At 37.2% G+C, this 12,694-nt stretch overlaps 1 protein-coding gene across 1 annotated transcript in view; it reads left to right on the top strand.

The window, feature by feature from the left end:
* Window positions 1-11,916, top strand: part of LOC134662637 (glutamine-dependent NAD(+) synthetase) — a 31,107-nt gene extending 19,191 nt beyond the window's left edge. The window contains exons 10-13 of the mRNA XM_063518909.1: window positions 3,730-3,944; window positions 7,247-7,469; window positions 8,661-8,837; window positions 11,785-11,916. Coding sequence (XP_063374979.1) covers window positions 3,730-3,944; window positions 7,247-7,469; window positions 8,661-8,837; window positions 11,785-11,916 — 747 coding nt within the window. The remainder of the gene's footprint in view (window positions 1-3,729; window positions 3,945-7,246; window positions 7,470-8,660; window positions 8,838-11,784) is intronic.
* The last annotated feature ends 778 nt before the right edge of the window (window positions 11,917-12,694 follow it).

Genomic DNA, 12,694 nt, shown 5'->3' with positions numbered 1-12,694 from the left:
TATTTCATCCTCCAAGTAAATTATTAAAGCTAAATCAAGGTCGTCTATTTTTTCTCCTGGATACGTTCTGTTTGACCTTGGTGGCTGACGGTGTGTTATAACGCCGTGGAACTTTCCACATGTCATCACCGTAAAGACGGCCGTCTTTTTGCGTCCACTATATGACTTCCGAGGAAACCAAAGCTTTAGGGAACTCCCCGCTAAAAAGCCACTCTCTCAATTTTAAGTCTCAAAGTTACGCTCTTAATTTAAAACGGCATGCTTAAATGACGTGAACTTTTACGTAACCACTACTAATACCACAATTCTACTACTACTAATCTTTCTGGTACTAGTTTTCATTGTTAAAAATAATTATGCAAAAAAAAGAACGATTAACCTTTTCCACGCCGTGTCAAACACAAAAGCTGTCACTCAGACGCCGCATCATTGAAGTGTCAAAACTGAAGTTGAACTTTATGTATATGCACGTACTGTGGTCTGTGACCATTAATCGGTCTTTGGCGTTGAACCTACGGTGCGGATATATCGGTCATTGGCGTCCAAAAGGTTAAAAGTTGTGTATGCTGCATGCACATGCAGCTTTGTGTACCTTAATGAGGCATTTTTAAAATCTTTTTCTACTCCCGTACCTTTATTTGTCATTTAAAAGGTCGTACACACACCTTTAAACCCCTATGTTATAGTTGTCAAGACAAGTCTTTAGTCTATTCCCCAAAAAAGTATTTGTGCATACACGCAGTATCTTTTTGGTACTTTTACGATACTTCGTGTAATCACCACTTAAGAAATATTGTATGAAATACATTGTTGCCAACCTAATTTTAATTGTCATCTCTGACAGATGAGTACTAAGTGCATTGCTGCCAATTTACAAAATATTCATTAGGTTCTATAGTAGAAACAATAAAATTGCTTCAGAAGTCAGAAACGCGCATGTGACACCCGTAATATAGCAAGATCCATAGACTACGAACACCGCTTAGCGTTTCTTCTTAGTCTCCATAGGCTACTGTGGCCAAAATCGAGAAAAAAAAAATATCCAAAATTGTAATTTAACCCTTAAATGCATGATTTTTTCTTTTTGGCCGAAATTAATATATGTATCACATAATTGTTTGCCGTTTCTAGGAAAAATAGTAAAAAAAATTATATCATCGATTTTCACTGCGAAATCAGTGTTAAAAGTTGTATAGGCTAAATCATATTTTTGGAAATATATAGGTATTTGTAAAGGGTATACATTGATATAGAATAAAGAACTGGATACCCAATCAGCCGCAAAAAATGGCCCCACAAAAGTGATGTTAAAACAAATCACGCATTACTTTTTCGTTTAGTCTTGTTTGAAACGCTCAAATGTGAAGTTGTCAACAATTACGAAATGTGCCGTCGAAATATGTAAAAATAACAATGATAAAACAAGGAAAAAGGATGGAATGTATTTCTTTCGGTTAGTTCTTGGGATAGCATTACATAATTTATGTAATCTGGTGGTAATTTTATGGTTTTGAATAAATTAATTCGTTAGTACCAAAGAAGGGATGTCAAGGAACAAAAATCTAATGAGTCGATGTGAGGTCAATATTTTTTTATATTTTTATATGGCATTCGTAACGAATAACATTATGTTCAAATTCAAGATTTGCAAGAAAACCTATGACACGTGCAAAGTGGACTGCTATTTAATTATAGCAAGAGATAGGGGTGATGCAGTTTTAAACGAGGCAAAACGGCACTTGTGTGTTCGGCCCATTTCCCTGTTTCCTACATATACACCACCAATAAGGGCTTATATCGACTATCTGTAAATGTTAAACCAGGATTTTTTATAAAGTATGGAATTTATAAAAACAAGCAACAACGGTTGCACTCCAGGAGTGCCGATAGAAGTGAAAACTCACCTCACTATGTTACCGACGCCCGGTAACACGATACATACGTTTAGCGGAGGTATTCTATTTATTTATTATATATTATTATCATTCTCAAATAAGATCACACTTTTTCATTGACATGTTTATTTACATACTGCCATGACAACGTCAAATTATTTGAACATAGGTAAAGAGTCTTGAAAAGGAGTCCGCAACACTTTTTTCTGTATTGATTTAAATGCCATCTAAATTATGAGTGGCCACCTTACGGGGTTTACGGTCACGTGATCGCCATACGCCCCTTACGGTCATGTGATCGCCTTACGCTGTCTCGAGTTTATCATTTTTTCCCCACCTCAAAAAGTGCCCAGCGCCGCTAAAGAAGTTTTCACTTCAAAAATTACCCACCTCTCAAAAATCCAATCAGTACCAATAAATGTCCCCGTGCACCCGTGCGATGAGTAAATGTAGATCTAAAATACACAGTTATTTTATTTAATAAGTTGTTTTTATATTTAATAAGTTATCTGATTAGGTTTTTACAGCACATTTATAACTCCCGGAACTATGCCAACCTTACTCTGCGTGGTACAATTACTGTCGGTGGCGACACGAGCACGCTCGATTAAAAATTGCTGGCGGTTAAAAGGTTAAAGACGTATACTTACTTATTAAAAATTAAATTTGTTTGAATTTGTACCACGATTTAATTTTATTTGAGGTCCCGATTAAATTAAATTTGTTTTATTTATTACTTCAATTGGTTTTTCTGTACAATACCTAATAAAGTGTACCAAAGTGACTCCATTCGTTCATTATTCTCGTTTGACGTTGTTTGACGTAAATACGTTACGTTTAGTGCCATCGGACTAATTTTTTTAACAGTGTTGGTACCTCTGCTTGCAAATTTGACACTTAATGCTTACGACATTAAGCTCTTTTACGTACGAAACATTTATCTTGACTCAAAATTTACGTAAACGTTTTTATCATCAATGCAAATGGTGCGAAACGTCATTGGGATCCACATTTGTTGACGTTTTTGTTCTGCTTTGTGTGTCTATTTCTTTTATATTAAGTCAGTGAGGGTACTGAGGGTATAGGAAAAATCTTAACTGCCATCAGAAAGGTACACTATTTATGATGTTCCTATGATAAAGTTTGTAAATATAAAATAATTACAAACCCCGAAAAATCTGCCCAAAATCACATACTAAAAATCATCAACTTCCAGGTTTTTCCAAATTTTCCGACATTTCGTCTATAAACAAATGTAATTTTTATGAATTAAAATACTGCGTAAATTTATGTAATAATTCGGAAAATTTATTAGTTTTACTATTGAAATAATATACAAGAACAAATAGAATTTGTTTAATAATGCATAACATTTGATGTTTATGTTGTGTGTATAAATGCATCACTATGCATTTAAGGGTTAACTAAGAGCAAGTACCAGGGCCTCATGAGTTACAAGAAGGTGTCGCTGACCAACCGGCCGTGGGGCGCGGGGCGCGGTGGCCGGGTTTGGTTTGTTTACCTACGTATATGTCCTATATGATTGTACTTGTTAAGTATTATTTTTGTTGAATGAAAAATATTTGTATTTATTTACAATTTTTTTTCAAAGTAAGTGCTTGGTCGTAGAAAAAGTATTGTATGCAACGTTGTTTAACTGAGTCAAACAATACTCGTGGCGTCTTTATTAACAATTTTCGGCTTCGCCTCAAATTGTTACTCACGCCACTCGCCTTTTTTGACCCCTCTTAAACAACGGTTGCATAAAATACTATTAAGAGTGTAACCCCCTTGTCCATAAAACTGAATTAATTGAACCCCCTTATATATCCAGGCACGTCTCCGGATGGTGCTGTCGTACCTGTTCGCGCAGCTGATGCTGTGGGCGCGCGGGCGGCCGGGCGGGCTGCTGGTGCTGGGCGCGTCCAACGTGGACGAGGCGCTGCGCGGGTACATGACCAAGTACGACTGCTCCAGCGCGGACGTCAACCCCATCGGGGGCATCTCCAAGACGGACCTGAAGGCGTTCCTCTTGTACGCTAAGAGTCGGTGAGTTCCAACCTTCGTTCCAGGCAAGTCTCAGAATGGTGCTGTCATACCTGTTTGCGCAGCTGATGCTGTGGGCGCGCGGGCGGCCGGGCGGGCTGCTGGTGTTGGGCGCGTCCAACGTGGACGAGGCGCTGCGCGGCTACATGACCAAGTACGACTGCTCCAGCGCGGACGTCAACCCCATCGGGGGCATCTCCAAGACGGACCTGAAGGCGTTCCTTTTGTACGCTAAGAGTCGGTGAGTGCTATAGACATATACATAAAGTCTGGCTAATGAAAGGTGAGACTGAGATAACTCGGGAATTTCAATAAAAACCGCACCTGGCAATAAAATTACTATGAAATTAAATGACAGCTTGAAACTGACAGCTTATTTGATAGGAAAAAAAGTTGCCATATAAAAAGTTTTAAATAAATCTCAGTCTCACCTTTCATTAGCCAGACTCTAGACATAGACATCCTTTATTGGTAATGATAAATTACAGGTCACAACTTACATATTATTCAATTATTATACATACGACATTATTTACACATTATTTACACACAACTTATTTGTACATTACGGTCACATCACAATTTATAAAAATAATAGCTTGCAATTATTTATAACTCATTATTTAATTGTTATAATTTAATAATTATTCAAACAAATATAAAATATAATTTAATAATTATTCATACACACTATTGAATGTATATATGTATGTATGTATATATGTGTGTATGTATGTGTATATGTATAACATCAGTAGGAAGGACGAATAAAACGAGACAACTGACAGTGTCTATACAAAATCTCGTTCTTCCAATGTTCAGCGCCACCTTTTGAACGAGTGGGTTAAACTAACTTTGCTGCGAGGTAAAACAAAAATATTCACCACACTAACGCGAAAAAACATTAACTGTAAATGATTCAAATCTAAATGAACGCTATTAAATATTTTTCATTTAAAATCATCACATAAAAATCAATTCTACCAGCAATATGAAGAGACAACTCAAAATTTGTATTAAATTAGTTTGCCACTCGTTTGGATAAAATGCAACTTTCTCATCAGTTTTCGAATCAAAACGAGCCGGCGTGTTGAAAAATATGTTATTAAAAAAAAATATTTCGGACGATTGAAATCTATAAAGTGTTAGTTACAAACTCCTCTAATGATTTCATATAGGTAACTATAGACAGATTTAGAGATGGGTCGTGGGTATTTACCCAATTTACCCACCCAGGTAAATACCCGGTAAATACCCATCTACCCGGTATTTACCCGTATCTACCCAAATGGACGGGTAGATTCATTTCTTATTGCACATGTCGAGTTGTGTTAAAGTGGAGATATAAACCGAGTTAATGGTTGTAATTAATGTGTGTCATTTAAAATGAAAAGGTTTAGTGAAACCTGCAGTTGTAACTAAGGATTTTTTAGTACACTTTTGATAAATATTAAAAAAAGACCGTCATAAGAGTTTATTTTTTTATTTTAGTAAATTATCATACTTATACGTTGATAATACACATTTGAACTTCAATCGAGGGGGGGTGTGGTTGGGGGGAGGGGGGTAAAAGTGAACTTTTTCATATTTCTTGGAATCTGTCATTAATATCGAAAAGTGTTGTATGTACAAACTAAAGTACACAGAATTTCCTACAAAAAAGGTTATATACATTTTTGTCCTAAAACTAACTGTATTTGATTTATGAGCTTCTCAAGTTGTGACACTGCACAATTTTTTTTTCTTATCATTCATAAGTAGTCTTTATTTTCATCTTTCTAATGTATATTAAAAGCGTTATAAAACATTTCCGGAAGCCAGGGAATGATTTTACACGATATTCATAATTTGACTTATATGTCAAAATCGAACTTCACCTCATAGCAACCTTTTCGTAATTAGTTTGAACATACATTTTATGTAACATTATAAAAAATTACTTAAATTAATCTTATTTATACTCACATACCATTAAACACATCAAATTTAGAAGAAAAACGAAAATACCCGCGTATTTACTCGCGGGTAGGTACATATCGGGTATATACCGGGTAAATACCCGCTCTCGGGTATTTACCCGGGTAGTTACCCATCTCTAGACAGATTATACTCATACACAAGGAGCATCAAAAAATAATTCATTACCCACGAATGAATCTGTTTTTATTGATTAGTTTTCGCATACCATTTTGTTATACTCGTTTCTAATCATAAGCTTGTCTCTTTCGGTATGCGGGGAGCTCGTTACCACGTCCACATTTCTCGCTTGCCTAATCGTGACTAAAGGCAACTCGTACAATTTGTATAAGTTAAGCGCTTCAATAGGATATTATACTGCTTTTAAAATAAATTATTTCACACCATGCATGAAATACAGCACCAAATAATTATTAGAAAAACATTGATAGCAGTTATTTTTAAACACAATTTCTATTTAATAAATCGGATAGAAATATAAAAAAGTAGGTGAGTTGACCGTGACCTCAACGTAAGCAAAGGGCGTTTTTTTTGTTGCCCCCTACACTTTTTTTTCAAATATGGAATTTTTTATGTTATTTCTACTCAGAATCACGAGCTCTGTCTATCCTAATAGGAGAAAAAAAGTGTCCCAAAATTTCCATACATTTTTCGTTCTTTCCATTCTGCGACTGCCATACAAAGTCTATGAAAAATGGTGACGTAATGGAAATAAAAACCTTAGGACACTTTTTTTCTCCTATTAGGATAGAAAAAGCTCGTGATTCTGAGTAGATATAACATAAAAAATCCCAAATTTGAAAAAAAGTTTAGGGGACAACAAAAAAAAAACGCCCCATATAGTTTCGACAGTTCTAAAAATAAAAAACCGGCCAAGTGCGAGTCGGACTCGCGCACGGAGGGTTCCGCACCATCAACAAAAAATAGAGCAAAACAAGCAAAAAAAACAAGCAAAAAAACGGTCACCCATCCAAGTACTGACCCCGCCCGACGTTGCTTAACTTCGGTCAAAAATCACGTTTGTTGTATGGGAGCCCCACTTAAATCTTTATTTTATTCTGTTTTTAGTATTTGTTGTTATAGCGGCAACAGAAACACATCATCTGTGAAAATTTCAACTGTCTAGCTATCACGGTTCGTGGGATACAGCCTGGTGACAGACGGACGGACGGACGGACGGACGGACAGCGGAGTCTTAGTAATAGGGTCCTGTTTTTACCCTTTGGGTACGGAACCCTAAAAAAGGAACTAATTTGACTAGTAGGAAAATTCCCTATTGTGGAACGCCTGTGACCTATCTGGACTTATAATGTGATTGTTACCCTCAGGTTCTTCTTACCCTCGCTGTCGGAGATCCTGCAAGCGCCGCCGACGGCCGAGCTGGAGCCGCTAACGGACGGGCAGATCACGCAGACCGACGAGCAGGACATGGGCATGACGTACGCCGAGCTGGCCGAGTTCGGCCGCCTCCGCAAGGCGCAGCACTGCGGCCCCTACACCATGTTCCAGAAGCTTGTGCACAAGTGGAGCGACAAGTGCACGCCGCACGAGGTCAGCTCATGGCTACACTTTTACACACACACATAATTGGCAACAATTATGAGACATTTAAAAGGTTGCTAATGCTAGCGACCCGCTCCGGCTCGCTAGCATTAGCAACCTTAACAAATTATACATAAATCTTCCTCTTGAATCACTGTATTAAAAAAAAACGCATCAAAATCCATTGCGTAGTTTTAAAGATCTAAGCATACATAGGGACAGACAACGGGAAGCGACTTTGTTTTATACTATGTAGTGATTTTTATATTTACACGTTTTAACGGGAAAAATAAAATAAAATAAATCACTCGAATACTAGACTATTTTTGAGGGCAGACTACGCAAAACATTAAAAGGTTCAAGTTTGCTCGATAGAAAAATAAAATACACGAAAAGTAGTTTAAATGACATTTATTTGCTATTTTATATCATTACCCTGTGTAGCAGTTATAATTTTAGTATCAATTTGCTGATATAGTCGAGGGATTTCACTAGAAAACATTTTGATAGAAGTATACTTTCAGAGCTATTGAAGTAAAACGTTACAACCCGCTCGATCGTTATTTCACTAATACATTTAAATGTACCTATATATGTACCTATACACCTACGTAAGTATATCCCTAAATGATTTTTTCTCAAAAATGGACGGCAAAGTCGACGTTGCCGGTTAAAAAATAGGTCGCGAAGTGCGTAGTTTATGGTCAGCCAAAAAATTAAAAAGTTAAAAACATTGCAGTCTCGATTTCGGGACTGCAATGTTGCATACAAATTCCATTATTTAACGAGTTCCAAACTTTTTAAAAATTGAAATGGCCATATAAAATGAAGGCATAGGTCCATTAAACAGCCAAACATGATCAGTACTTATTATTATAATGTTGGTACCGCGACTATTTAGGTGTCTCAAATAAGTTGGCGTACTTTCAGCAGAAAAATACACTTCTATTTTTTTTAAAGGCGGCAAAGCAAATCTTTTTAATGGTTTTACTTTTTTCTGTGAAAATTAGAACGTTGCTTCTGTAAAATATTTCTATTTCTTGCACCAGTTTTGAGAAAAGCACTATATATGATATATGACTCGGCTGGAAGGCTACTTGCTGGCTCCCAAGGTCGTCCGTTTAAAACGAATCCTACAGCAAGTAGCTACTTCCGAACCTCGACAATAATGTACTATTTTTAAATCCTTCCTATTTACAGGTCGCAGAGAAAGTGAAACACTTCTTCCGCTGCTACGCCATCAACCGGCACAAGATGACGGTCCTGACGCCGTCGTACCACGCCGAGACGTACAGCCCGGACGACAACCGCTTCGACCACCGCCCCTTCCTCTACCGCGTGCACTGGAGCTGGCAGTTCAGGGCCATCGACGATGCGGTGAGTAGTAGATCGGTCAAATCTTACAATAAAAAAACATTGCGTGATGTAGTTCTATATTTTTATGTATGTTGTTTAGAGTCCATGGAGGAATGTGAAACTATATTTTGCATGCAAAAAAAAGTTGTGCTCCCTTCGTAATTTGCAAAAAACTGCAAAAATTTCGGACTTTTTTCAGTTTTTGCACTTTTATTATAAAACTATGGGTTTTTGGTCAAAGCTTGCTATGTAATGTTGAAAGAACATTAAATTTGGAACAATTTGAGCCCATTTACAGCGCCGTATGTCAAATAGTTCATGAGATATGGAATATTAAAAAAGGGTATTTTTTTTCCTTAGTTTTTCCTATATTTCAGGACAAATATCGGCACAACCGCTCATGCTATGAGATATATTGCGTGAATAAAGTTGTAGCAAATTTAATTACCTTTCATTTAAGTGCAAGAAAGGGTCAGTAAGTTCTACAGTTCTCTAGTTATCGTAAAAAAATGAAATTGCTATAATGAGGAAGGCAAATAATGTATTGTTTAAGGCATTGTCAAAATCCCTACAAAAGGCAGTACCATCGATGAGAGTGCCATCTACGCTTTTACCGGCCTTCTCCAATAGCAGCAGAGCGATGATAGAGATCAACCATCTTTAAAATGCACTCCCCTCTTACGAGTAAGCACTTCATTCATTTAGTAATAAAATCAAGATACAAACTGTAGTTTTGTTTGTTTTTCGGCTCCACTTTTTGGTCGTAGCCATTGATTGTAGTCCACGATACCGATTCTTATTTAAGAATTAGTTTTGGTTTTGATATTGTTTTGATACGACCTTGACGATAGTTCACAGTGATTGGCGTGGTGTTGGCGAAACGCACTGGAATCACTGGAAGTCGTGTCATTAAATATCTAGCTAGGATATTGATAGGATAGGATATTATCATGATCTTGTATTAACACGACTCACAGTACACTCAAGAGCACCAAGAAGCGACAGCTAGATATCTAATGACACGACTTCCAGTGATTCCAGTGCGTTTCGCTAACACCACGCCAATCACTGTGAACTATCGTCAAGGTCGTATCAACACAATATCAAAACCAAAACTAATTCTTAAATAAGAATCGGTATCGTGGACTACAATCAATGGCTACGACCAAAAAGTGGAGCCGAAAAACAAACCAAACTACAGTTTGTATCTTGATTTCATTACTGAATGAATGAAGTGCTTACTCGTAAGAGGGGAGTGCATTTTAAAGATGGTTGATCTCTATCATCGCTCTGCTGCTATCGGAGAAGGCCGGTAAAAGCGTAGATGGCACTCTCATCGATGGTACTGCCTTTTGTAGGGATTTTGACAATGCCTTAAACAATACATTATTTGCCTTCCTCGTTATAGCAATTTCATTTTTTTTACGATAACTAGAGAACTGGGTAACTTACTGACCCTTTCTTGCACTTAAATGAAAGGTAATTAAATTTGCTACAACTTTATTCACACAATATATCTCATAGCATGAGCGGTTGTGCCGATATTTGTCCTGAAATATAGGAAAATCTAAAAATTTCATTCGAAGGAAAAAAATACCCTTTTTTTAAAGTTCCATATCTCATGAACTATTTGACATACGGCGCTGTAAATGGGCTTAAATCGTTCCAAATTTAATGTTCTTTCTACATTACATAGCAAGCTTTGACCAAAAACCCATAGTCTTATAATAAAAGTGCAAAAACTGAAAAAAGTCCGAAATTTTTGCAGTTTTTTGCAAATTACGAAGGGAGCACAATTTTTTTTTTGCTTGCAAAACATAGTTTCACATTCCTCCATGGACTCCAAACAACATACACAAAAATATAGAACTACATCACGCAATGTTTTTTTAGGAGATTCTTTTGTAAGATTTGACTGATCTATAGTGCGCGTTGCTAAAACTTTACACTGTTTACTAAACACATAGAAAAATACATATTAGAACAAATTAAATTATTTTCTGAAAATATTTTAATTTGTTGTTATTTCAAGTAGAAACACTATTATATAAATTATAAACTGAAATAAATGTCTTATACTAAGAAAAAGTGACCCAAGCCTCCAGTGCCCCAGGCTGGAATCGAACCAGCGTCCTCTGCTATCGCGGCAGGTGCCTGTTGCCACTCGCCATAAGCGCAATAAGCCTTCAGTATGAAGTACTGTAGAAGTATAAGATGTAATTATTTTTGAAAAGATGTGTCCCGCCGAGTTTGTTGCCGGTCCCATATTGGGATACCCTCCTCCAATTGAGGGGGGATTTAAATATTCTCAGGGCAGAGGTGTAGGGTTGGAGCCGGTCTACCTAGCTTTATTTGACGTTCATAAGCGCATTGTAATTATGCCTATTTGAATAAACTATCTTTTATCTTATGTTTATCTTATCTTAGAAGTGCATATACTTGGAAAAATTCGACCTATGCCGCTGTGGCCCGGTGGCCGAATGGCTCAGGCACCTGCCGCGATAGCAGAGGGACGCTGGTTCGATTCCAGCCTGGGGCACTGGAGGCTTGGGTCACTTTTTCTTAGTATATGACATACATTTCAGTAAATAGAAAAATGGTGGAAAATTTTCGAAAATATTACAACAAATATAGAATAGCGTCAAACTAACTCTGCACAGATTTTGCGATAAAAAAGAAAATCTTTGGTTAATTTCTTTACAGAAAAATTAAAGACGAACTAATTTGCCATAAACTGTAATCCCAGTAGAACATTGCTTAAACCCGTACCCGCAAACGATAACGAAATCCTTTTTAACCGACTTCCAAATCTAAAAGGAGGAGGTTATCAATTCGGTTGTATGTTTTTTTTTATTTTTTTTATTGTTCCTGAGTGAACAGACGAAAGCGGTTTAAAACATGAAAACGGTTTTCGACCCCTGAAATGGAGAACCATTATTTTTTAATACATTGCGTTGTTGTTTTTAAGGTTACACAAATGACGAAGCTAAAGGGAGCATTGAAAAGCGATGGCGATAGGCAAGGCAAAAGCGAGCCAGCGAGACCTACCGGCAGCGCTCCTTTCAACATACGCGGCGATCGTAAAGGAGTTCTCATATGATAAGCAAACAATAATATTATTTCACTGTGTCGGGCGATGCTCGAACTCGCGACACTGGATCACTAGCCCATGCTCTGCCAACTGAGCTACCGACACTTCACCAGAGGACAGCGAATATTTCCACCATATAAATAAATAAATAAATATTATAGGACATTCTTACACAGATTGACTAAGTCCCACAGTAAGCTCAAGAAGGCTTGTGTTGTGGGTACTCAGACAACGACATATATAATATACAAATACATAAATACATATAAAACACCCAAGACTCAGGAACAAATATCTGTGCTCATCACACAAATAAATGCCCTTACTGGGATTCGAACCCAGGACCGCGGCTTCACAGGCAGGGTCACTACCCGCTAGGCCAGACCAGTCGTCTCAGGGATATGCGCCTTAGGGACGCGCCGTAGTGACATCTACCGTAAGAGTGTTACACTTCTTAAACGGCTACCAGAGTTCCAAGTCATATTGGAAATTCACATTAACGGTGTTTTTCTCTTAATTTATTTCTAAGCTTAATAGCATCGTTTGCAGACGTTTCTGCTTAATACAGTCAACATAATAGTTATTTTCGATACAAGTGCGAAAAAGAGGAAATTCGAAACGAGTGGCGATAAATTAAAACACGACCGAAGGGAGTGTTTTAAATCGACACGAGTTGCGAATTACCTATTCGCACGTGTATCGAACAACGTTTTACAGTACATATGGCACTTTAAAGTTTCGACATACGCACGAAAAGTGCTATTTTACGCACTAGTGCGGAAAAGTA

The sequence above is a fragment of the Cydia amplana genome, chromosome 3 (genome assembly GCF_948474715.1).
Source record: "Cydia amplana chromosome 3, ilCydAmpl1.1, whole genome shotgun sequence".
Classification (NCBI taxonomy): Eukaryota; Metazoa; Arthropoda; class Insecta; order Lepidoptera; family Tortricidae; genus Cydia; species Cydia amplana.
Note: the sequence above shows the minus strand (reverse complement) of the source record. Positions and strands in the feature narration are given on the sequence as shown.